Here is a 24,984-nt window from a genome sequence, read left to right as displayed (position 1 = left end):
ATACGATACTTGAAATTCTGAGGTCAAAGTTTTCCTTGCAGTCAAACTCCCATTAAAACGTGGCCCAGGTTAAGGTCCATGAGAGTTTGCAAGAGAATGGACTGAATGAAAACCCAGGGCCTTCAGTATTTAATTAGAGGTGCTCTCTAATTCCGGTAGAGAGCTGCACTTGATAACTGCCATAGGCCAAGATTTTCAAAAGCAATTAGTTGATTTGGGGCACCTCAGCTTTAGGGTACTCCATTTGAAACACCTTATAGTGGAACTTGCAATCAGGCCGCTTTAAGGTGCCTCAAGCTGGGGCTCCTGAAATCACAAGTCACTCTTCAAAATTTTGATCACAGTCTGGAGCAAGGACCTCAGGGTTTGATCCACATACTGTATGTTATGTGCCACTCATAACAAACTCCAGCAGGCAATTTAGAGGCTGGCAATATTAACGTGCATTAAACTATGGGCTTTAAGATTAGTAGACCTAATAAAGAAAAGAGAAAATGCAAGTGGTATCTCTGGTGATCCAAGCAATGGCTTAGAAGACAAGATTAAAGAAGTTCTGCAACATACAAGTGCTTTGGAATGGAGTAGTTAAGTACTGCAAGTTCCAAGAATCAGTTTAACGTTATGGGAATGGTGGCAGTTATCCAAACATCCTTGCAATCCTCAGTTCATAAGCAGTTTTCATCATAATACAGACAGCATAAATTAAAAACAAAAACAAAACAAAACAAAAACCCTATCCCACAAGATCTCTGCAGTTACAACATTGTATATGAAATTCAAGCTACCAAGAGGAGAAGAATTGAATGGATTCCCATAAATAATGTAAGTGGAGAACCTTAATTGCAACAAGAAAAACACTGATGCATTTTTGTCCTTTTAAAATAAACCAGATGCCAAGAAGAGGGTGAGAGAAGGAGTTCTCAGAAAAGCTGGCACAAAAACATGGAATGAACAGAAAAAAAAAACGTGCTTGCTTCTTGACTTGTGATGAACTAACTATAGGACCAATCCTGCAGCCTTTATATGTGTTGACGTGTGTTATGTAAATACTGGGTGCTGTTTTTGTAGGGTCTGAAGCTGCTAACTTACAAATAAAATGAATGTATGGAGTTCTAAATCGCCATCATTAGTTTTAATTAAAAAAAACTAAGTTTCATGGTGACATCAGTGTTATGGTGACATCAGTGTTACAACTCGTGTACATTTCTATCCAAACATATGATAGAACTGTATTGGTTTGGTTGATTGTTTAATATCCTACCAGATGGAGGAACTGTTGCTGAAATGAAAGTACTTATGCTGCATGCTTTGTGCACGTATTCCATTTGCAAACACTACATGCAGCCTATGTACTTAAATGTATGGGTTTCATTCTATTTATACAGGACTTATAACCATATAATCAATTTATTCCATTTTTACATAAAGTATCATTATATACACAGTACAGCAAAAGCTTGTAGATATATAAGCTAATTGCACCCAAATTGTATTATTTTAATAGACCTTTTCTTTTAACTGGTATTTCTTTAAAAGAGCTTTTGCTGTTTTGTGAAATACTTTGATTTGGGACATGGAAACAGGAGCAGATTAAGGTTTGGGGGGCCACGGGCCAGAGGGGGGCCCCCTTCCCACACCTTCCACCTGCAGTCCCATCCCCATTCTGTTCCTTCCACCTGCTGCCCTGCCCATGGCCCCACACTGTTCTGCCCCTTTCCCCATGGCCCTGCTCCTGTTCCGCCCCATTCCACCCCACCACTGCAACCTTCCCATTGCTCCTGTCTGCCTCCCCGCATGGCAGCCCCAAGACCAGAGAAGCTCTGTACCCCCCCGCCAGGGCCCCAGGGCCGCAGTGGGGAGTGAAAGCTGCTCCAGCCCTGAGGCCAAGACAGGAAGCGAGCACTCCTCCAGTCCCAGGGATGCAGCCGGAGTCCGGGCCCTGGGGCTTCCCCCACCGCCCAGCCTGGCATTTCTGCCAGGGTCTGGGGTTGCGGTTTGGGGGCTTTTCCTGCCCCACTCGGCGCTTTTGCCGGGGAGCAAGGTCAGGGCGTGGGGGCTTCCCATACCCCGCCAACCTGGTGCTTTTGCCAGGGTTCTGGGCTTCCACGCTCTGTGGTGAATGTCTCTGGGGGTGGGGTGCCCATTTTTCTGGGCCCCCCCACCAATTGGCTAATCCGCCACTGCATGGAAAAGGCATTATTCCAACTAATCAGTTTTAACCAAGTTAAATTTGTATGGCATTTTACCTTTTGTAATATTGCAAATGTATTCATTCACAAATGTTTGTATTTATCAGGTATTAATTTAAAAGGGTTGCCCTGTATTTCAGTGGATGCTTTTGCTTGCTGAACAGAAAATACGTTCTTTTAAACAAGTGTCTTGAATGAATAGCAGTAATGGAATTTTGTCATGGCTGACTTTGGCAGTTTACGGAAGATAATACTAACTACAGTAGTCCGTAGAAATCTTACAAACTTTAACAGATTTTTTTCTCAGATGAGGAAGTGAGACACAGAGAGTAAAAGTGATTTAGCCATGGTCAGCCAGCAAGTCTTTGCAAGAGCTTGGATTAGAATTTAGGAGTTCCTGACCATACTCCTTCCACTGGGCATGCTGCGTAACTCTGTGGAGTTCAGCAGAGCTACATCCATTTACACTAACTGAGGATCTGACCCTAAATGCTATTACAAGTCAGAATGAGGAACAAAGAAGAAGGGGAGTCAAGAGACATTTGGAGAAGATTAAAAAACCCACTGAAAAGAGAGGTCATGTTTTACTCACAGGTATGCATCTGAAACCCCAATTAAAGTCCGTGGATCAGACTTTGATCTCATTTGCACTGGTATAAATCCAGAGTAACCCTGCTGAAGTTAACAGAATTACACCAGCGTATCTGTTTTGACAGGAGTTCCTTGTGCTTATCGGTGGGCAGAATTTGATCCTAGGAGTAAATGGGGGAAGGAAAGGCCCAAGTCCTCAGGTCTTTGCTGTTTTTTAGTCTGTGCTTTACTGGGGCAAACTTCTGCTAGCTTAAGTGGAAATTTATCTGAATAGAGCTCTCAAGATTTATTCCAAAGAATTTATGAAAAAATAATCCACTCCCTTTAGTCATGAAAATTACCCTCCATTTGTCTATAAATAGGTTTAACCTCACAAGCAACTCTTAGGCCAGATGCTGCTGATTCACCAATCTGATTTAAATCTTCAGGTATTCACCTCTCCCCTGACTCCATGCTGAATGAATCACTGTTTGTGTGGAAATGCAACAATTTATTGCACCTAGCAGCCTTCATGTCTTATTTGCCAGTATATCTGCAGCTATCAGGAGAACTTGACTAAAACCTGTGTATGGTCTTGTCTCCTGATCCAAGCCTGCCAGTAGATCATAATTTACATAAACTTAGATGTATTTGCATGATCCAGGCACAAACCATGAGAAGAATGTACCTGCTTGGTTCAAAGTTCTACTGTAATAGCAAAACCTCAGTGTGGAAGAATAACTGTAGGCACATCCATTGTCTTCTCGTTTTCATGGTGACAGATTCTAAGAAACTGGGGTGTCTATGTGTAGGACAGGAGTGCCTGTTGGAGCTACACATAACTTTTATCTCTTAATTAGCCTTGCCCATATCAAAAGGAAAGGCAGAGGACTTTCAGCCACTCTGGACTGTTATGACATTTCATGGTTGTGTACTAGAAATTCAAAGATCCCAAAATGTACCTCCACCCCGCTTTTTTTTCCCCTGCAAAAGTGTTGTTTGCAGAATCACCACTTATTTCACCGAACACCACTATATTTCACCTGAAAAAACCGCCAGAGCACATAGGGACTAGAAAAAGCTCCATTTTAATATATAAAAAGATACCCATTGTAGGCTCTACACATGGCCTCTTAACGGGGAACCTGGAGGGCCCAAAATCTCCTGACCTCCTATATATTTTTGCTTTTAAACAATATTATTTTCTATCAAGTGCTACAGGATTTTAGGATAATGGCTGTAGATCCCATTGATTTAATCCCTCTTCAGGGCCTGGTTTAACGCCCACTGAAGTCAATAGGAGTCTTACTAGAAAGACTCCGTTTGGCCAATACGCTTTGAACCAGGGTTTACATTCTGCATGACTTTCTCATAGAAGGAGCGCAGGGGAAGTATGTGCAGTTAGCAGAGGGAGGAATCTTTCCTCCCAAGTGAAGCAGTTGTGGGTGCATTGGTCAGAAGCAGCTGCAGCTCAGGGGTCCCAATTGCATGGAACCTGGAGGGAGGAGCACAAGTTCTAACAGGGAAGAGCTTGGAGGAGTCAGCAGGGGAAGTTGGCTGTGCACATGGCGGGAAGGCTAGCTGCAGTTGCAGCACCTCTGAAAATAGTTCTCTCAATCAGGAGCCAGTTTAGTTTTAGAAAAATGGAGTCCTCTCATGTTATGACCTGGCCCAAGGCGCATGGAACAGCGGTAGCCCATCTGTGCAGCTTATGCAGAATGGGTTCGCTATGCTCTGTGTGGCTCCTCCACATCCATCACAACCCCTTGCAGAGCGGAATTGCACATACGCCTCTGCACAGGGGCCCTATTCATATGAATCTATGAATCTATGTCATCACAGAGGAGTGCACCGGACTTCCCCTACAATGCAGCTGAAGGTCAGTAGTTACTTATCCACTGATCATTTGGGCCTGTTTCCTGGGTCATGTTTACTCAGCTCTTCTCTCCATAAAGGCAGACTTTTCTTGACAGGGACCACATTCCATGGTGCTTACACTGTCTCATGATTGAGAGCCCTATCAGAGGAACACATAAACAGAGCAGCATGTCAGCCTGTGGTACTCTTTAATGTTGTTTTCAGGGAAATATATATGTCATAATAACACAAAGCAGATATATTTCCCCAGCTTTTATTCTGGCCAGTGCCCGGGGCCTATTTAATGAAGTGAGACACCTTATCTGAATGAGTTCATGGTAATACAGCTCTCCCCAGAGTCTCCTTCCTTATCCCTTTGTTTTCCAGTTCTTTCTTAAGAACATAAGAATGGCCCTATTGGGTCAGACCAATGTCCATGCAGCTCAGTATCCTGTCTCTTTGCAGAGTAACAGCCGTGTTAGTCTGTATTCGCAAAAAGAAAAGGAGGACTTGTGGCACCTTAGAGACTAACCAATTTATTTGAGCATAACCTTTCGTGAGCTACAGCTCACTTCAGTGGCCAATGGCAGGCGCTTCAGAGGGAATGAACAGAACAGATAATCATCAAGTGATCCATCCCCTGTCACCCATTGTCTTCCAGCACCTTCTGACACCTTACTTCTTGTTGTGTTAGCCATCTAATTTAGGCTATAAGCCTTCTGGGCTAGGGACTTTGTCTCCACAGCCCTGTGTGTATTAGTGATTAGTCCACCATATTGATTATAGAGGTTAATGCTGAAGTTTCCGTATGAGGCACTGTAGATGCACAGCATTTAACCCTCATCTTCTTGCCAAGTCTCCCCTTGCAGTACTATATCAGCTGCGTGGTGTGTTCTGCTCTTCATGGCTGAGCATGCTTTCTCCTTAGCACTCCCAGCCCCATCTCCTGTAACAGGGGAGGTGATGTAGAACTATTTCTGCTGACTCACCAGACTAGGTGAATCATACCCGCTCCAACCCAGGAGTTTAATTAAAAAAGGTTTGAGGGGCTGACTGTCCAGCTACAGCCTTGCACTTTGTGTAGTCACTGACACACGTGTCGGGTGAGTTAAACGCTATTGCTCGTGTGAGTGGAGAGCTCTCACTGGCAGCATTACACACCCACTATGCACATGTGTAAGTGATTGCACATGGTGCAGAGAAAGGGACCAGGGGGTAGGAACAGAGAGGCCCCACAGGGAGAAACCCTAGAAACAAAACAAGTTCAGGAAAAAGTTAAGTTCTGAACCTTATTGTGTTGTCATTTAAGTGGACAATTTAGGCAAGACCCAGGAAGGGGATGAGTTTTTTTGCTGCTTTTCCTGTGTCGTGTTAAGAACATGGGGTAGGAACTTTGCCAAATCACAGGAGGAGCCTAAATGAGAATCAGACTAGGGAGGCCTAAAAGGTAGAACAAACTATTACCTTAGGGTCGAATGTCTTGCTTTTAAATAAACAAAATTCACTGTGGACCAGATTCTGCCACTCTCACTCATCCCAAGTACCTTACTCCATGAGTGTTCCCGCTGATTTCAAAGCCTAATGGTAATGATTTCCAGCCTCTGCGGAGTTACTTTGGATTTGAACTGGTGATCAAGTGGTTAAAAGACTCAGTAGCCCGTTACTAATTCCCTGAGACATCCAGTGCCTTGTTTTTCTAAGAGACTATTCTTGCAACAATGAAAAAGGACCACGAATAGAAAAGATCCTCGTGAAGGAAAGTGACAAGTGACAGCTGAACTGTGCTTGTGACTTTGAGAGTGTGACATAGCAGTTGTTTTCTTTGCTATCATTTTGCTACAGTTTTGGAAACTTCAGTAAAGAAAATGGGCCAGTTTTACTCTTAGTTACTCTGGTGTAAATCCTGAGTCTTTCTGTTGACTTCAGTGGATTTATACAGCATTACACAGAACCCGAGGCAGTATTTCTCATAAATTGTACTTCATTTGTACCCTTGATTTGCTAATGAAAAATAGCTGATGATACATTACAAATACTTCAGTAATCAAGTTGTGTCAGATCCTCAGCTGGCACAAGTTGGCATAGCTCTCTTGCAGTCAATGAAGCGATGCTGATTTATACCAGCTGAGGCTAGAGCTATGTAACTTTTGCTTAGGAGCTCTCAAGTTTTTGGTGTATAAAAAAAATCTGTTTTGCTTCTTCTGTTAATGATTAATGACTCTACAAAGGTGATTAGAAACAATGCCATTGATAAGTTAGATTTTGCTCTGTGCCATTCATATTTATTCTAAAAAAGAAAAGAAAAGACATTGTTTAGTTCTTAAATAAAGGAGTTCACCTTCCACTGAACTCACTGCAGTTTGAAAAAAAGTGGATGACAAGATGAACTTGGAGTTTATGCATTGATATCTCTCCTGATTTGTCAGGTGTGTTTAATCAAATAGGAGCAGGAAATGCATTATTATTCTAAGCACATTGCTACACAAGAAAAACACTGCCCTTGGAATTGATTATATTGTTTGATTAATGGCTACAATAAAAAAATACAGGCTTAACCTACAAAACCCTTTAAGATCAAAGTAAAACTTCTTAAGAACACAAACTGTCCATGCAGCGATACATAGTTTTAAATTTGCAGTGGGCAAAACAGAAAGTTTAAGAGCAAACTTTATCTCCTTTCTCATTTGAGAGAGATACACAGAAAGTTTTGAGGGGGTTTTTTGTCAGAAATTTTTCCCTTACCATAAAATGACTCAAATCCTAAACATTTGCTGTTATAAACAGCAGGATTAGAGACAATCCACACTAAGTACTCAGCAGCTGCGGCCTGATCCAAAGCTCATTGTTAAAGTCTATGGAGAGACTCATTGCCTTCAGTGGTCTTTGGGTCAGGTTCTTGGTACACGAGGAGGAAGGATAGTCATGTGGTTAAGACATAGGACTGGGAGATCTGAGTTCTTTTTCTGGATCTGCCACAGACTTCACCTGTGACGCTGGGGAAGTTATGGAGGCCTACATTGGAAGAATGTAAGAATGCTGAGTGTCTGCATATTTGGTGATCAACTTGGGACACTTGAAAATGAAGCATTGGAAATGCGGAGCACTCACAACTCCAACTGACTTCAGTGGGAACAGCAGGAAATCAAGCTCAAAATTAATGGATGCTTTTGAAAATGTAGATCTGTCACGGACCGTGGGGGAGTCAGGGCCCCGCACCCTCCCCCTTCCTGCAATTCACCGTGACTCTCAGCCAGCTAGTAAAACAGAAAATTTATTAGACGACAGGAACACAGTCTAAAACAGAGTTTGTAGGTACAGAAAACAGGACCCCTCAGTCAAGTCCCTCCTGTGAAGAGCAGAGCCCAGACCCAAGTTCTGGGTCTCCCCCGGTCTCCCCAGCCAGCTCCAAACTGACACCCCTTCCTGTTGCCTCACCCAGCCACACACCTGGCCCCTCCTCCAGCCTTTGTCCAGTTTCGGGGCAGAAGGCGTCACCTGGCCCTAACCCCCTCCTGGGCTCAGGTTATGAAGGGCAGCCGCTATCGTTTACGTGCTGGCCATCAAGTATCATCCCTCAGTGAAGTCACACCCATATTTCCCATCACCATCTAGTATTGGTGCAGTACCTCAGGGAAACGGGGCACGCCCCATGTTAGCAGATAACAGTAAACTAGTAAAACTGTCATGCAACATTACCAGGTTAATACTTCTTACTCCATCACAAGGTCTTCTTAACCCCTCTGTGTCTCAGTTTCCACAGCTATTAAACAGTGATAGCAAGAAATACCTCCACAGAGTGCTGTGATGCTTCCTTCATATTCGTAAAGCACCTTGAAATCCTCAGATGGAAAACATGGTATAAGTGAGGAGTATTAGTATGAGTGTCCCATCACTACAGTGATGGGCACTTTAGAAATGCAGGTAATGACTCCATAACAATGCTGACAGTAAAACCAGCCTTGCAGTCCTTATTCAAGAAAGTCTCCCATTGACACCCAGGAGTACGGACCGCACAGTCAGGCCCTTGTTAGTAGGGTGGTTGCCCTGCTCAAGTTCTGGTTCTGTAAGCCCTGTTTCAGGCATTTTTTTAAAGTTTGTATCCTTTGGGTTGAAATCTCTCTTGCTCGATCGCCATCCCTACTGTGAGATACAGGAATGACTCAAAGCCACATTAGACAGAGAGCATACCCTCTCCCTGCAGGACTTAACTTGTCAGAGAATCTGGAGTATTGCCCAACATTGAAATGTTGTGTGTCTGGTTTTTGCACCTACATAGTGCCCAATCCTGCATTCCTTGTGTGACGGGTAGCAGATTTGGAGTGTGTGCGCAGAAGGAATACAAGGGCAGGCCCACAGTCAGTAAGGGCTAGATTGTCACTGTCCTCACTTGGCGGTACAGGGGAGAAAGAGGGATCATTGTGCATCCTAGAAAAAGGAGGCTTCACTGCACTCCATGGACTACAAGGTTAAGCCTGATGTGTTCTGCCCCTGCCCTCTGCATGTGAGCTAGGCACAGCCAGACCCTTATATGGATTATGAGATCATTGACAGCTACTTTATGTAGGTTCAAAAAAATCCTCACGCTTCAAAGTATAAACCAATTGTTTGGCGGTTAGGAGGATTATTCCATAATTGTTCAGTACAGGGATTCTTTTGCCTTGAGAAGTGTCTGGTGCTGGCCGTTGTAGGAGACCGGATGCTGAACTAGATGGATCTCTGGTCTGATCTGGTTTGGCAAGTCCCATGTTTGGCCCCTACTTTGCACAGGTGTTGACGACTGCACATGTTGTAAGACAGTAGAGAAAAGGGTTGCCAGATTTCTTCTGCATTAATAGCCCCAAATCACTTAAAAACTAGCCCAAAAGTAACCCAATATATTGATTGAAACAAAGGTTTTTTTTTTTTTTATGAACACATTGGTCTATACATCAAATAACAAGCGAAAGCTTTCATTAGTTACCTAGTACAGATTTGATTTAAAAAAAAAAAAAGCTACAAGCCCCAGTAGGGGTTCGTCCACATAAGCAACAAAGCAATCAAGATGGCAATCAAATTCAAAATCAACCCCCCAACACTGGTAGGTGCTGGGGGTGTGTGTATGTACTGCAAGAGGGTATTTGGGAAGTGTTGGAGGGGGTATTTGGAGGTGCTGGAGGGGTGCGTGTGTACTGGGGAGGAGTACTGGGGAATGCTGGAGGGGTGTGTGTTTACTGGGAGGGAGTATTGGGGGGTGTGGGAGGGGGTATTTGGAGGTGCTGGAGGAGTGTGAGTGTACTGGGATGGAGTATTGGGGGGTACTGGAGGGGTGGGTGTGTACTGGGAGGCAGTATTGGGGGGTGCTGGAGCAGTGGGTGTGTACTGGGAGGGGTATATGGGAGGTGCTGGAGGGGTGTGTGTGTACTGGGAGGGAGTATTTGGGGTGTGTGGGATGGGGGTGTGTGTACTGGAAGGGGTATATGGGGAGTGCTGGAGGGGGTATATGGGAGGTGCTGGAGGGGTGTGTGTGTACTGGGAGGGAGTATTTGGGGTGTGTGGGATGGGGGTGTGTGTACTGGAAGGGGTATATGGGGGGTGCTGGAGGGGGTATATGGAGGTGCTGGACAGTGTACTGGGAGGGGTATTTGGGGGGCTGCGGGATGAGTGTGTGTGCATACTGGTAGGGGTATATAGGGGGTGCTGTGGTCTCACACTCGAGGTTGGGGGCAGTGTTGCACTCTATGTCACGGTGGCAGGGTGAGTGGCACAGGCCCAGGACGCAGCGCCAGCCTGTCAGTCAGCACCTTCCTCCGGGCCTCTCTCTTTTCCCAGGGCAGGGAGCCAGGGCCTGGGCTTCTCACCCCTCCTGGCCAGGCTCTGAGGCCCTGCAGTGGGGCAGGCGACCTGGCTGAGAGGCGCATGGCAGCTCTGCTTACCTGGCAGGGCAGGCTAGGGCGGGTGGGATCCATCAGCTGCAGATGCAGAGGAGGGACCAATCAGGGTGTGGAGAGAGCTCGGCATCCGGAACATGAAGGGAGGACCGGGGGTACATGGGCTACTTGTGTTTTGAATGCCAGTTGTGATATTTTTTGAGCAGTTGTGGGATGCAGTATTTTGGAAATTCCACAACCCCTGACTGCTCAAAAAATACCGCAACTGGCATTCACAAGTAGCCTAATTCCAGGGGGAAAATGTGGACTTGGCAGGCCCTTGGTGGAAAGTTTAGGAGCTGAAGGGTGGAGCCTGTATTCATCTCCATTTCCTCTTTTGTAGGTTTCCTCAGATTCCTAGAAGAAAAGAGCTGGCAAAAACCACAAGTAGCAAAATCACATCACAGTTTGCTTTATAGGGAACAATTCTCTGTTGTAGCATTAAAACTAGACACTTGAAATGTAATTTCCCCCTCTGACTCAACTACTTTCCATTAGCCCATCAGTTCCTCATACTTGTCTGCACTCCTGTAAAGGCTTTGATACAATGAGAACAGTGTTACGTTTTGGACGTCCATTCCCTAGATGCTGATCACCAACTGCCATGAAAACCCCTCACTGTCTCAACAGTCTGTGGTGACTGGTCTGAGAGTCCAGGACATCTTCGCTATCAGATGGTAATTCTGTCCCTTCAAAAATGTAAACTCAGTGGCAAATCCCCACAAGATGCCACCAGCAATTGAACTGTTTAACCAAATGATGGAGTGAAAGTTTGCTCCTTTTGGAAAGTTTTCTTTTCTGTTACTGGTTTTCTGTCATCTGTTTCCCAGCAGGGTTGTGTTGTTTTAGTTTTAGTTTTTGAAAGGGGAGGACAGTAGTGGTTTATTTCTTGCTCCCTGCATATATATCTTCTCTTCTGGATCCACTGTCCTCATTGTGTTACCCCTGTTTTTCCAGCTTTACAGGAGTTCCCATGTTTAGCAGCTTCATAGCCAACCTCTATGTCTGACTTCATTGTAAACCCTGATATAGAGAGAGGACTGGAAGCTTTCCCTTCTCCTCTCCAAAAAGAAGAAACAAGTATATGACTTTTGGGCTTCCTGTACCCCTCTCTTCATTTCCTTCCTCTCTTCTAGGGTTGCCAACTCTGACTGAGGCTATTCCGGGAGATATTTTTCCCCAACATGACATCATCTCATTTTTAAAAAATATCCGATTAAAATCTCCTGGATTGCTTTCAATAGTTACCAGGAGATCAGTGCTGATTCCAGGAGATTCCAGGCCAGTCCTGGAGGGTTGGCAACCCTTCTCTTGTTCCTTAAGGGAGGAGATAGACGAGAAAAATCTTAGAGAGACCTTGACCCACTTTCCTCCAGTCACCAGGACAGTGGTCAGCTCTGGGGATTCAAATCTCCATCTCACCAGCACTTGAAAGGGTTCAAAGTCAAGGATTGGGGTTTTGTTCCTCTCTAGCTTGTGATGTGGAACATTAAATATAGACTAATTTCTTCCCTACCTTCCTATATAACCTGTTCATTTTTAAAAGCCCTTGTTTTAGCATTAACTGATGGCAGAAAGGTTTTCCCTGTTACTAGATGAATATTGTAGCAAATCCATGGCTATGTAGCACCACATGGCTACTCAGAACTTTGTGGTGAGTCGGGGGGCATAGAACTCAAATCCTCCTATTCCTAAAGCCCCTGCCACCTGAACTAAAAGAGAAATTATCTTAGTATCCTGGGCTATAATACACTGTTGAGGAGTCCTATTTCTGTCAAGTAGAGGGCAGTGGTATAAATACATTAGCAACTTTGTTGTGACATGTTTCCTCTGAGACTTCAGCATTTCTATCTGTCTTCCAAAACACGTTATATTCCGTGAAATCCTGAGGCTCTTGCCCAGTTTTTACTCCAATTGCTTGAGTAAAATCTGAGTAAGGACCTCAGGGTGGGGCCATTGGGCAATATAGTATGTACTCTGGTATTTTACACCAAATTACATCCCATTTTGCAGCAGTATGCACATATATATCTGAGAATTCAGGACCTTTTGCACACAGCACCCTGGAGATGACTGCCTCCTTTGGTTGCTTCACTGGCAGAGGATTGGGGCAGTTGCTAGTACTTTCCATATACATCGTACCCAGCAATTTTGGCCCTTTGGGCCAGAGTAACACAAGATTCCTTTACAGGAGGTTGGAATAGGGGACACACAGAAGAGCAAGGCATCCATGGTCAAAGAGTTTGTGTGGGAGTTTCCCCTTCAAAGTCCATGTGTCAGTCTCAGGATCATAGCAGTCCAATGAATCAGAGTCTTGGATTGTATTGTCTGCAGTGAGACAGCGCCCCCCGGTTACATATAGCTTGTTTTTTATCACAGCAGCCCCGTGATGCATCCGTCTGTCCTTCATGTCTGCACACTTAACAAACTTGTTGGCCTTAGTATCGTAGGCGATTATTCTCCGGGTGTACCCTAGACACAAATCAGGGAATGGAAGAGGTGAGTGGTAGTTAAAATCTAAATCCAACAGAAGGGATAACAACATATTTCCTGCTCGTCTTCAAGACCCTTATCAATCTCGTAATTATATGGTTTGTTAATTTTGCAGGACTGTGGGCCTCACTAGGCACATCTAATTTACCAGGGGAGTGCTAATATGTCACATTCATGATGTATGTCTAGCTATCCAAGTTCTCCTTTCATCACAGTATCTGAGCACTTGGGAATGCTATAAAATCCCCTGATATATGCAGATAGAATGTAGGATTAGCTGTACCAGATCAGACTGTAGTTCTGTCAAGCACAGTTTGTGCTTCCAGTTTTCTGCCTCTATTTTTCAAACCCCAGTGTATTTCTGCTAGCTGGACATATGAACTTTCACCCCCGTGCTGGTCTCAGAAATATACAGACAACTCCCATTGGCATCAATGGCAAAATAAGGCCATGTCTCCCCGTTCTGAGAGCCATACTGTGCCCTGTATTAATGATTAATTCATACAGGAGTGGAAACATCATAACTTTTCACTTGTGGACTTCCCAGCAGATCATTCCCTCGCATGAGGAGGGGAGAGGTTTGCCTCCCTAGAACAGGCACCTGAAGTGATGAAAAGTCCTAAAATCTTTTTCTGACAGCTTTGTCTAATTGCCTTTAGTGTTACTCAAAATTTAGAGATAGCCCAAAACCAGCAGCTCAGGTATGAGCATTTTGGAATTTCGAGAGGCAGGTGTGGGGATTGTATTCCAACTCAGATCCCTGGATCTGACCACACCTCTAACAGCTTTGGTTTTGGGTCAGATGTAGCACTGCAAGAAATCTGTTTTCCAGTTCCAGCTCAGTGTGGCCCAGATTTTGCAAGAGCAGCTCATCTCACAAGTTTCCAGATATTTGGAGCTGGTCTCATGAGCTTTTGGCCTTATTGGATCAGAACCTGAAGCCTACCCCTAATTCTGTCTCAAAGCCTGATCCAGGGCCCACTAGTAGATATTGCCAATAGAAGTTAAAAGTGGTGGGCAAGGGAAAAATGTAGGCTTCTAACAAAAAAGGGGGCTTGTCTATGAGGTGCACTAGTCTATGCTAGAGAGGTGTAAATTCTAGTGTGCCCTAGCATGGTGCACACTGCCAGGGCCTTGTGGGCCTTGCTGGCGTACATGAAAAGTTCTCTAGTGCATGTTAATGAAATACTGTTTCAAACAGCACTACAGTAACATGCAGCAGGGGATTTTTAGTGTATGCCAGCAGGTTCCATGAAGGCCAATTAGTGCACAACACACTGGGGTGCACTAAAATTTGCATCCCTCTTGTGAGGACTAACACGCCATGTAGACAAGCCCCAAGACTCTTGTTGTTCAGCCAACATGTTCTCCCTTCTTTCATTCTGAGTTGTTTTTCAAGAAAACCTTGAAATGTGGTGAATGCTGTTTTTAAAAAAACATTGTTTTGTTTTGTAATTTCAGCTGTTGCTAAACCAGAAAAATTGGGCCAATCGATTGGTGTAATTGCTGGTAAATGACAGCTTATCTGCCGTAAATCTCTCTGCTTTAAAGAAGAATGGAATATGTTTAACGTTAACTTGGATTTTTGTGGGTTTTGTTAAATAAATAATTTTTAAACACAGTTTAGGCCTTAAGCTCATCAGCAGAATACTTGGGTCCACACAAGCGTATCAGATAAATACATTTGAAGGTAAGAGTTGAAAATCCTTTTCACCTACTTCTTTGCTGTGGTCTGATATACTTTGCTTCCCCTGGGACCTAATCCTGAAGGGTTTACTCAGGCTCAGGAGTCTTCCCCCTCCTTTGAGTAGTAGCTTTCTTTGTGAATAGTCCCAATAGCTTCAAGGAAGGGAAGTCTGGTCTAGTGGTTAGAGTGCCGACTTGGGAGTCCTTGGTTCAAATCCCTGCTCCATGCCGAACTTTCTGTTTGATCTTGGACAAGTCCGTTAGGCCATGCTTAGCCTACAAACTTCTGCTGGCATAGTTATTCATAGATTCCAAGGTCAGAAAGGAACAGTGTGATATGTAGTCTGAGTTGTATAACACAGGCCATAGAACGTCCCCAAAATAATTCCTAGAGCAGATCTTTTAGAAAAACATCCAATCTTGATTTTAAAATGGTCAGTGATGGAGAATCCATCATTGGTAAATTGTTCCAATGGTTAATTACTCTGACTGTGTACCTTATTCGCAGTCTGAATTGGTCTAGCTTCAACTTCCATTCGTTGGATTGTGTTTATATGTTTCTCTGCCAAACTGAAGAGCCCATTATCAAATATTTGTTCCCTGGGTAGGTACTTATGAACTGTGATAAAGTCACCCCTTAACTTTCTCTGGGTGGGTGAGGGTGTGATTTGTGACCGGTGTAGCTGAGCTGGCAGAAGCTCTTAGAATAGATGCAGTTATACTGGCAAAACAGCGTTTTTACAGTGATATCCTATTTCGCTCATGGCGGCTGGTTTTACTGTACTGGCCCAGAGTGCAACTTTGCTAGTATAGCTGTGCCATAGTAGGAGCACTAGTATACTGGTATTCCTCGACTGATAAAGGAGTCATCGAGCTTGCCTACAGGGGAGATCCTGAAATGTTAATCTGAATTAACTAAATGTGTTAATTTAAAGTGAATTAATTAATATGCATTAAAACCCTGGTGAATACCCTCATTCAGAATTAATGTGGCCTTAATGTGGTTTTGTTTATGGTGAATTAAGCGATACTGAATCAAGGCCACTTTAATTCTGAATGCGGGTGTTCATGCAGGGTTTTAATGCAGTTTAACTAAACCACTGTAAATTCACGCATTTAGTTCAATCAGATTAATTCTCTTGGCTGTCCCCATGTAGTCAAGCCCCTACTGTAGACATGAATAGCACTCTGCTCCACAAGCAGTCCCACTGAAACCCATGGAGTGAAGTGCAGTGCTGCTTCTCAACAAGAGCAAATGTGGCAAAATCAGTTTTTTTCTGTAAAACACCATGGAGCTAAATTCTCACTTCCCCCTGAGAAGCAGTACACAGATGCATCAGCTCAGGACCAAAACATGGAAGGAACTGTGATGCTCTCATATCAGGTTCCTGGGCTGGTTCCCTCCTTACTCTAGAACAGTGGTTCTCAAAGCCGGTCCGCCACTTGTTCAGGGACAGCCCCTGCCGGGCCGGACTGGTTTGTTTACCTGCCGCATCTGCAGGTTAGGCCAATCGCGGCTCCCACTGGCCTAACTCCCACCGCTAGGCCAATGGGGGCTGTGGGAAGGGCGGCCAGCAGTGGACCGGCTTTGAGAACCACTGCTCTAGAAGAGAATTAATCTGCATTAGCCCTTTACCAGATGGAGATTACTTCCCACATAGGCTGGCTTTCTCTGTTGCGTGGGGAGTTAGAGTTCAGGCTCTGGATATTAGCTACCTCTCTCTGCCTGCTGACCTCCCATCTGGGAGGGGAGATGGTAGCAGCCCGCAAGCCTGCTGTGACCAATGGTATAGTACACTGCACATGGGCAGTAGGGGGCGTTGTTTGTCCCCCTTCATCCCGTGTGGGCCGCAAAGGTAAGTGACAACATTGCCTCATTTTACTATCCCTTCACATAAAGGAAATTGCCTCAGCAAGTTGATTGCCTCAGAATGTATTAAAGATGTAAAGAAACCGTTGGTAAGTAAGTATGTCAAATTCCATGGGAGTTAGTCTTGTGCAGCTGACATGAATGACCTAGTATAACTGCTTACCTCCAACAATGATGATACGGTCTCCAATCAGTACTGCTGGTGCACAAACATTCTTCACCATTCTGGTCTCCATTCTAAACCACATGTTCCTGGATATGTGGTAAACCTGAAAAGTACATAAAGATACACACTGTAAATTATGCAGCATTTCAGCAGACAATCACACCTACAGAAATGGCTACTTGCTTGTTTGTTGATTCGTTAACATGCACGAAAACTATGTACTGCATTGAGCTGCTGAAAAATGGAGAACATTTCCCCACAAATTATTTGCTAATCTGTCCCCTCTGAAAAAAATTCAGTCCTAGTTGCACATAGATCTGATGACAGCCATCCAATTGACCCAGCCGTTGTATTCACATCTCTGATTGGTGTGGGCCAGCTTAGCACAGAGAATTGATAATGGAACCTTGACCTGTTGGGAGCCAAGCCACATTTAGGCCTGACAGAAGCCTGCTGTGGATTTTAAGAGTCTGTTCTGATAACACGTAACAGCCTAAGCATAAGTAGAACTGTGTATGTATAAGAAACCACAGAGTATTCATGCTGGAAAAACAAGAAAACTCAAGTAACTAAAAAAACTAGAACAAACTGGTTTGAACTAACGGTTTGAACCCATACTGATGTGGGAGGAGAGTTAACATGAAAATGAGAAACTAATACATATGTATAAGAAAATATAACAAAATTATAAATTTTGTTTAACAAAGGGAGGTTGAAGTTGTATTGTTCAGTGTTGGAGGCGACTGTGATGAGATCATTCGGATAAGCTTCCCACTTGTGAGTAATTGATCACTATTTGCTGAGTTGTGCCTTAATAAATATTTGTTAGACTCATCTGCTCAGTAAGTGAACCTTCATCCAACATGACTCATTCATCTCTATGTCATCTGTTCAAATGTCAGGTTTCAGGGTAACAGCCGTGTTAGTCTGTATTCGCAAAAAGAAAAGGAGTACTTGTGGCACCTTAGAGACTAACCAATTTATTTGAGCATGAGCTTTCGTGAGCTACAGCTCACTTCAAGTGAGCTGTAGCTCACGAAAGCTCATGCTCAAATAAATTGGTTAGTCTCTAAGGTGCCACAAGTACTCCTTTTCTTTCTGTTCAAATGTGGCTCTTGTTGTTAGTGACTGAGAGTTATTGCCAGAAGCTGGCTGTTCAGAGGCCTATGTTTGGAGTGTCAAATGTGTCAACCACATCTACTAAGTGATTGTCTCGGGACATCTCCCACCTGCATCTAACTTCCACTGATAATTGAATTACATCCCTGTGGTAAGTACAGAGTTGATTATGTGCTGTTGCCGTCTTGATCAACAGGGATTGAACCAGGGACCTCTAGGATTAAAGAACCAGGATCTGTAGCTGAAAGCTGTAACAGACTCTGTGCCTGACCCACAGAGGATCTGAGAGGGACACATAGAGTGGGATACATGCTTCCTGTGAGTAGAGGAATCTCTTCCTCTGAGCATCTGAGGTCCACCCTCAGCAAGTTTGCAGATGACACTAAACTGGGAGGAGTGGTAGATATGCTGGAGCATAGGGACAGGATACAGAGGGACCTTGACAAATTAGAAGATTGGGCCAAAAGAAATCTGATGAGGTTCAACAAAGACAAGTGCAGAGTCCTGCACTTAGAACGGAAGAATCCCATGCACTGCTAAGACTAGGGACCGAATGGATAGGTAGCAGTTCTGCAGAAAAGGACCTAGGGGTACAGTGGACGAGAAGCTGGATATGAGTCAACAGTGTGCCCTTGTTGCCAAGAAGGCTAATGGCATTTTGGGCTGTATAAGTAGGGGCATTGCCAGCAGATCGAGGGACGTGATCGTTCCCCTCTATTCAACATTGGTGAGGCCTCATCTGGAGTACTGTGTCCAGTTTTGGGCCCCACTGTACAAGAAGGATGTGGAAAAATAGGAAAGTGTCCAGCGGAGGGCAACAAAAATGATTAGGGGACTGGAACACATGACTTATGAGGAGAGGCTGAGGTAACTGGGATTGTTTAGTCTGCAGAAGAGAAGAATGAGGGGGGATAGGATAGCTGCTTTCAACTACCTGAAAGAGGGTTCCAAAGAGGATGGCTCTAGACTGTTCTCAGTGGTAGCAGATGACAGAACAAAGAGTAATGGTCTCAAGTTGCAGTGAGGGAGGTTTAGGTTGGATATCAGGAAAAAAATTTTCACTAGGAGGGTGGTGAAGCACTGGAATGCATTACCTAGGGAGGTGGTGGAATCTCCTTCCTTTGAGGTTTTTAAGGTCAGGCTCGACAAAGCCCTGTCTGGGATGATTTAGTTGGGGATTGGCCCTGCTTTGAGCAGGGGGTTGGACTAGATGACCTCCTGAGATCCCTTCCAACCCTGATATTCTATGATGGTTTAAATCTTGGACAAGCCCTCACTAGGCAACCTCTACCACCTTGGTTGACACTATGGGTTGAACCAGGCACCTGCAGAATTAAAAGCATAAGTCTTTACAGCTTGAGCTAAACAGCTAGGCTCTCTCTGAGAGCTGTAACAGACTCATATCCTCTGTGGACTGGGCACATTGAGGGACCCAAAAAACACACTGACCAGGTGGTTACACTTGCCAGGAAAAACAATATTAACACGTGACTAACACATTAAATATGAAAGTATTTAATGTATTTTTGCCTCCTTTTAAAACAGTTTTACAGCTGGCAGTGAGGTGGAGAGCCAGTGTTAAGTGACCAACTGGAAACCACAGACCCTCAGTAGGGAGTGCATGGGCCATTGGGAACCACTGGCTTGTGTGAGATGAAATAGCAGTTTCAATCCTGGTTCTAGTGAATAGGAATCCATATCACAGTTACCACCATCACAACTAGTGTCTTTGCTGTTACTGTCCGAGGAGAGACAAAGGACTGAGACCCAGATTCAGCCAGGAACTTAAGCACGCGCCTAATAGTGAGCACTGACTTCAATGGGAATACTCACATATAAAGTTAGCCATGTGGTTAAGTTCCTGGAGTCAGGGCCTGAGTGGGCATCAGTTTGCAAGACTGTCAATATGACACCTTTCACAAGCACTAACATCACATAGAGCCGACCCTGAGATCTTTACTCAGTTTTACTCAATCAGGCAAACTCTCATTGAAACCAGTGGGAATCTGCCTGAGAAAGGACTGAGTAAAACCTCAGAAGGGCCTCAGGGTTTGGGCCTTAACAATAATAAAGGCTACTTGTGGAAATATAAAAGCATTTGAACAGCATTTCCTACATACTGGACTACCCTGAATGAGCATTTGCAACTTAGCATGTGTATCTTGCCTTCGACTACATGAGACTCATTGCAAATTCAGTTCTATATTGGGCTTTGATTTCACTAGCTGGGCTTGGGTGTCAGTCACTGAATACCCTGGAGGAAATGCACATAAGATGAGCCGGAGTGACAATTACCTGTATTAGACGGACAGGGTTTTGCATAATGTCTTCCCCTCCAAAGAGATAAATTCTTTGGTCTTTAGCTGCAACGGCAGGGTGAAGGACAGCAACGGGCATGTTTGCCATGTTCTCCCAGATGTTATAAATGCTGTCATACCTCTCCATGGAATTCAGAATTTCCTGTTTCTCTCCAATTCCTCCAATTGAGAAAATGTAGTTCTTATAGGCTATGCTCCTGTGAGAATAGCGTGGAACCAGCATGTGTTCAACTAATCTCCACTGATTTAGCTTGAGGGAAAAAATATAAACATTATCACTGACTGGACTTTTCTCACAGCTAACGGGCATCCCTCCTAGCACATAGATATTGCTATGCAAGCTCACTGCAGAGGCTTTGTAAAGGCGCACAGGATGCTTGGCGAGGCTCAGCCACTGGTTGGTCTTCTCGTCATACAGCAGGACGTCCCTGGTTGTCGTCTGGTTGTCCTTCCTGCCACCAACGATTATGAGGAACTCTTGGTACGAATATCTGCGAGGAACGTGCCACATGGGTTTGATGTCAGGAGTGCTAGTGCTATATAATGAGAACATCTGTCTCCTCGCTGATTCCAGGATGCTTCTACAAGCGGGTGACGACTGAATGAGGGAATTATTGGCAATGAAGTGGAAAAGGAAGGTTGGGTGGACATACTGAAGTCGGACCTTCTTGAACAAATCTTGGATATAGCCCTGTCGTGCCTGGAGATCGTGCCGGATCCAGACCATCAGTGTCTCAAACACTTGTTCCTCCTCACCACAGAGCTCATCGTCCCCAAGGTAATCGATCAACTCCAGTGCACAAAGCTCCTTCAGGTCTTCAGAAGAGGCTACTTCAGGAAAGTATTTGAGAGCCATCTCCTTGGCTTTCTTATTGAGATTCTGGCAGTTCAAGATTTCAGAGAGCCTTAACATGCTCAGGCAATTCTCAGGAGTCAGCCGGTCCTGGAGGTACAAGGAGCAGGCCTGGAACAATTTAATGTACTGTAACATGGAAGTGGCCTCCATTAGGTACAAGACGTTCTCGGGTGTTATAAGAATCTCTCCTGTGTAAACATAAAGGACAATCTGATACAAAATATTGGAGTCAATGCCTTTCAAGTCGACTTTTGCCTGGCAACTCTCTTTAAAGTTGTTACAGAACATTGCCTTGAAGTAAGGACTGCTTGCAGCCAGCACATTCCTGTGGCAAGGGATTTCAAACTCGCTAGTGCAGAGAGTAACATCAGTCAACATCCCGTTTTGCCTTAAAACGTTGAGCTGCCTCAATAGTTCGGAGGAGAAGTCCTGGTCTTTGAAGAGAAGGTCCTTTGCAGATTCTTCCTCCATAGCGAAATGTGTGAGAGAGGAATATTGGGCTTGGCAGGGAAAACAAGTTCTTAGCAGCTTTTATTGAAATGCTCAGCTCCAGAGGGGCCAGGGATCAGAACTTTGATGGTTACTCTAAATATTCTAACTCTGTTTGTGCACAGAAATAAGAACAGTGGTTAAGTGCAGTGGGAAAGGAGGTCACTCAGCATCTGCTTATTTGTTTTTTAAAGGTATCAGATGTGAGGTAGGAATCTTCTGTTAGCCTGACACAAAGCATAAGCACTAAAATTATCTTGCTGACTTGGGGCTAAAGCGAAAAGCCCTGAGCAAATTGTATGTTCATTTTAAACATGTCTAATAAATGTGCTTAGCCTTCACTATTTTTAAAGTATTTTTCTTCACTATTTTTAAAGTATTCGCAATTTAGTAACTTATGTCTCTTTTCCTTAGAGTTAGTCATTACTGAAGAATATAAATCTGGCAGAGCTAAACTCTGCAAAGGGCAAACTAAACTCTAGAGACTGGGGATCTGCACTGAAATGGTTATTTATTAACTCTGCTTAGTTGTTGTTTTTTATATTAATCAGACACACGACTAAACAATGTACCAGGCAGAACAATAAGATGGCTATCTATCTTCATGACAATCTGACTGCTCAATCTGCGGTGAAATCACATGGTAGAAATGTTTACCTTATGTTGTCCTTCACTGTATTCACTCACTTTGTGTCCTTTAGTCTCTGCTGAGATTTTCCATAGCTAGTATTGTACATGAGTAAAACTATATACCCTCAAGATGTTTCTTTCTGTTGGTAAGTGATTCATGGAGGGTCATTTCTGGATTTGTTTATTCTGAAGGCACTTTCGCTGCTTTCCGGAGCTTTGTGAAAGAACCACCAGGCAATGAGGTGTTGTATACATTCCAGGGCTAAGAATAGTCACATATGGACTTCTCACTGTTATCACATGTGACTTTCCCCTTGCCTTTTGCAAGGAGCTGAACATTACTGAGCATGCCCAAGGGGTGTTTTCCTGGCCAGTGTTTACATATAACAAATAGACTCTGAAACCAAGGTACACTTATAAAAGTTCTGGCTGTCCATTTGGAAACAACCAGAAGGCCCTGTCCTGAAGTGCCTGGGAATTCTAGAAGCCTGTAAACAGTCTGAAATGCCTAGCACTAGGTATGCACTTTCATCCTGAAGGAGGGGAAAACAGAGGTATCAAGAGTTTCTGACGGGACAATATTTTCATTTTAAGGAATAGGGGAAAGACCCTCTAATCTATCTGCTGGGATTTGGGACTGAGTGCGGGAGAAGCCGGTAGCACTGGGTGTTTTGCTCTAATGCTCCCATTGTAGCGAACCACCCATTTTCTATAACCCAGAACTCTGAGATAAGCAGCTGTTATCTCTCCCTGCTCAGAATGTAGGTGAGTGTCCAGGTGACTTGTCTAACTGAAGTTCGGACTGTCAAAGTTTGCTGTCTCAGAAGTTTCTGATTCTGATGCTGCATGTACTTAACAGAGCACTGAAAGTAACATGTAGCGGCTCTATAGTACCTTTCGCACTGGGGCCTCCATTATCTTTAGAAACCTTAATTAATTAAGCCGCACAATACTCCTTGAGGAAGGTAAATATTCCAGACGGGGAAACTGAGTCTCAGAGAGGTGAAGTGACTTGCTGAAGTTCACACAGCAAATCAGTGTCAGAACTGGGAATGTAACCCAGGAGCCCTAACTCCCAGTCTCTTGCTGTGACCACTTGTTAGTTTCCCCCCTCCCACACACACACCTTTTTTTTGAGGGCATTGTATCCTAAAGCTGTTTTTTACCCGTACAATGTCAAACTAGCTTGTTGGCTGTCCAGAAGAACAAGACTTCTTCTCATGTTCTGATGGCGAAGCCATATGTAGGATTGAGTGCAGTGGTCAGAAATTCCTTATGTCTGCATGCAGTTAGACCGAGACAGACACCAGTGAAAGGCCTCTGGTGCCTCTGCTCAATGGGCCCATTGCCCGACCTGCTCTCACACCATTGTCTTCACCACAGCAGATCACAGTGTTCTGGTGCAATCCATTCCTGTACAAACGGAGGCTTCATGCTGCAGGCTGTGCCCCAGGTGGCAGTTTCCAACTAAGTATTTACATGACATAAAAGCATGCTAAAGTAACTGAGGGCTAGACGGTGCCCTCAAGGCATAGCCCTGTGCTGGGGCAGTGCGGAGCTGGGGACAGATGCAGGGTGAGCACTGGGAAGCATCCTGAAGCTCCCTGGTTACACAGAGAGGAGCATAGTCGGTGACACCCCTTTAAATAATCTTATTTTATGCAGCCAACCAGTCAAATCCATTGGTCAGTGTAGATGGGGTGAGTAGGTAGAACAATAGCCCTGTCTACTCCTCTCTCCCCCCCCCCGCCCACTTTCAGGTGAGTTGCTCCTAAGCACCATAATTAGTAGCCTCTGCACTCCCGGGGGCGTGCAAGGTGGGTTGGGGGAAGCTGCATTACTGCCTCCCATATTGCTGCCTACAGGGCTGGCCATGGTCATGCCCTAAATAGTTACAGTGCAATTCAAAAACCAAAATGAAAGGTTCTGCCCCTCATCCAGGGAACATTAACTACCCAATTGAAAGCCACCAAATCTGAGAAGATAAGCCACAAAGCAGCTGCGTGTGTCTGTGTTATTTCTGCTAGGGTGGTTCTTTCTGCTGATTGCTTTGGCTTGGTGTCTATCTGCATGAGCACTAGCTCTTTCGGGTTTGTTTGCTTGTTTAGTTTTTCTGGCCGTTTCCTGGCAACGGCTGAGGATTTATTTTTTAACCCTTAAAGAAACTAGCACGGCCGTTCAACCCAGGGTGGACTTTACTTATGTTGAGGTTTTATGCGGGGGGGGATGGGTGGTTAGATGGGTGGGATTTTTGCTGTTCCTGCGCTTCTGGATACTGGTGTATGTTTGAAAAAACTTTTATAAGATCAAATCTTGAGGTCCTTACTTGTGCAAGATCCCTCTGACCTCAGAATCTGGCCTGCATAGTTTAAATATCCTATTGCTCTGTTTGACTGAGGCACCGTGCTAATTCCTCACAAAGGGTTTCTGCTAATTCTGGCCATGACTCTGGGGAAATGAAGATACTGCGGCCTGTCTTTGATGACCTCTTCCCTTCACATGAAGGGGGGTTACTGTTTCAGAGACGATTCTCCCACCAACAGTGCACCTCAGAGTGCCATGTGCCTCAGCCAGAGAGTTGCCAGTGAGTTTGCTTGAATTAGATCATAGTCCTAGCTATTGCAGCTTGAAAGGATGCAGAGCAGAGCCTGCAGCTGAACTAGCAGCAATTGCTTGGATTGGGGTTTCCTGTTAGGAAAGTGAAGAAATGATTTTTCATGAAGCATTTTAGAAAAAAAAAAAGCAGTTTTCTATCTCTGGTGCTTATATGTCCTTTGGTACCTTGGCACCTCACAATCTATTCACAACACTCTTGTGAGGTAGCAAAGTGCTATT

At 44.4% G+C, this 24,984-nt stretch overlaps 1 protein-coding gene across 1 annotated transcript; it reads right to left on the bottom strand.

The window, feature by feature from the left end:
* Nucleotides 1–12,707: 12,707 nt before the first annotated feature.
* KLHL38 (kelch like family member 38) lies at nucleotides 12,708–21,501 on the bottom strand. Its single transcript, XM_073330191.1, has 3 exons — nucleotides 20,152–21,501; nucleotides 16,735–16,840; nucleotides 12,708–12,994 (listed from the first exon to the last, which is right to left on the bottom strand). The coding sequence occupies exons 1-3, from the start codon at nucleotides 21,499–21,501 to the stop codon at nucleotides 12,708–12,710; spliced, it is 1,743 nt and encodes a 580-aa protein (XP_073186292.1).
* Between the last annotated feature and the right edge of the window lie 3,483 nt (nucleotides 21,502–24,984).

This window comes from Lepidochelys kempii, chromosome 2 (genome assembly GCF_965140285.1).
Source record: "Lepidochelys kempii isolate rLepKem1 chromosome 2, rLepKem1.hap1, whole genome shotgun sequence".
Lineage (NCBI taxonomy): Eukaryota > Metazoa > Chordata > Testudines > Cheloniidae > Lepidochelys > Lepidochelys kempii.
This window is presented reverse-complemented; position numbering and strand designations above follow the sequence as displayed.

Excerpts from the sequence above, each read along its gene's own strand:
- KLHL38 (XM_073330191.1), bottom strand. The coding sequence starts at position 21,501 with ATGGAGGAAGAATCTGCAAAGGACCTTCTCTTCAAAGACCAGGACTTC. Across the intron at positions 16,841-20,151 it reads ACCCTGTCCGTCTAATACAG|GTTTACCACATATCCAGGAA; the intron begins GTAATTGTCACT and ends TGTACTTTTCAG. Across the intron at positions 12,995-16,734 it reads CCGTATCATCATTGTTGGAG|GGTACACCCGGAGAATAATC; the intron begins GTAAGCAGTTAT and ends ATTTGTGTCTAG.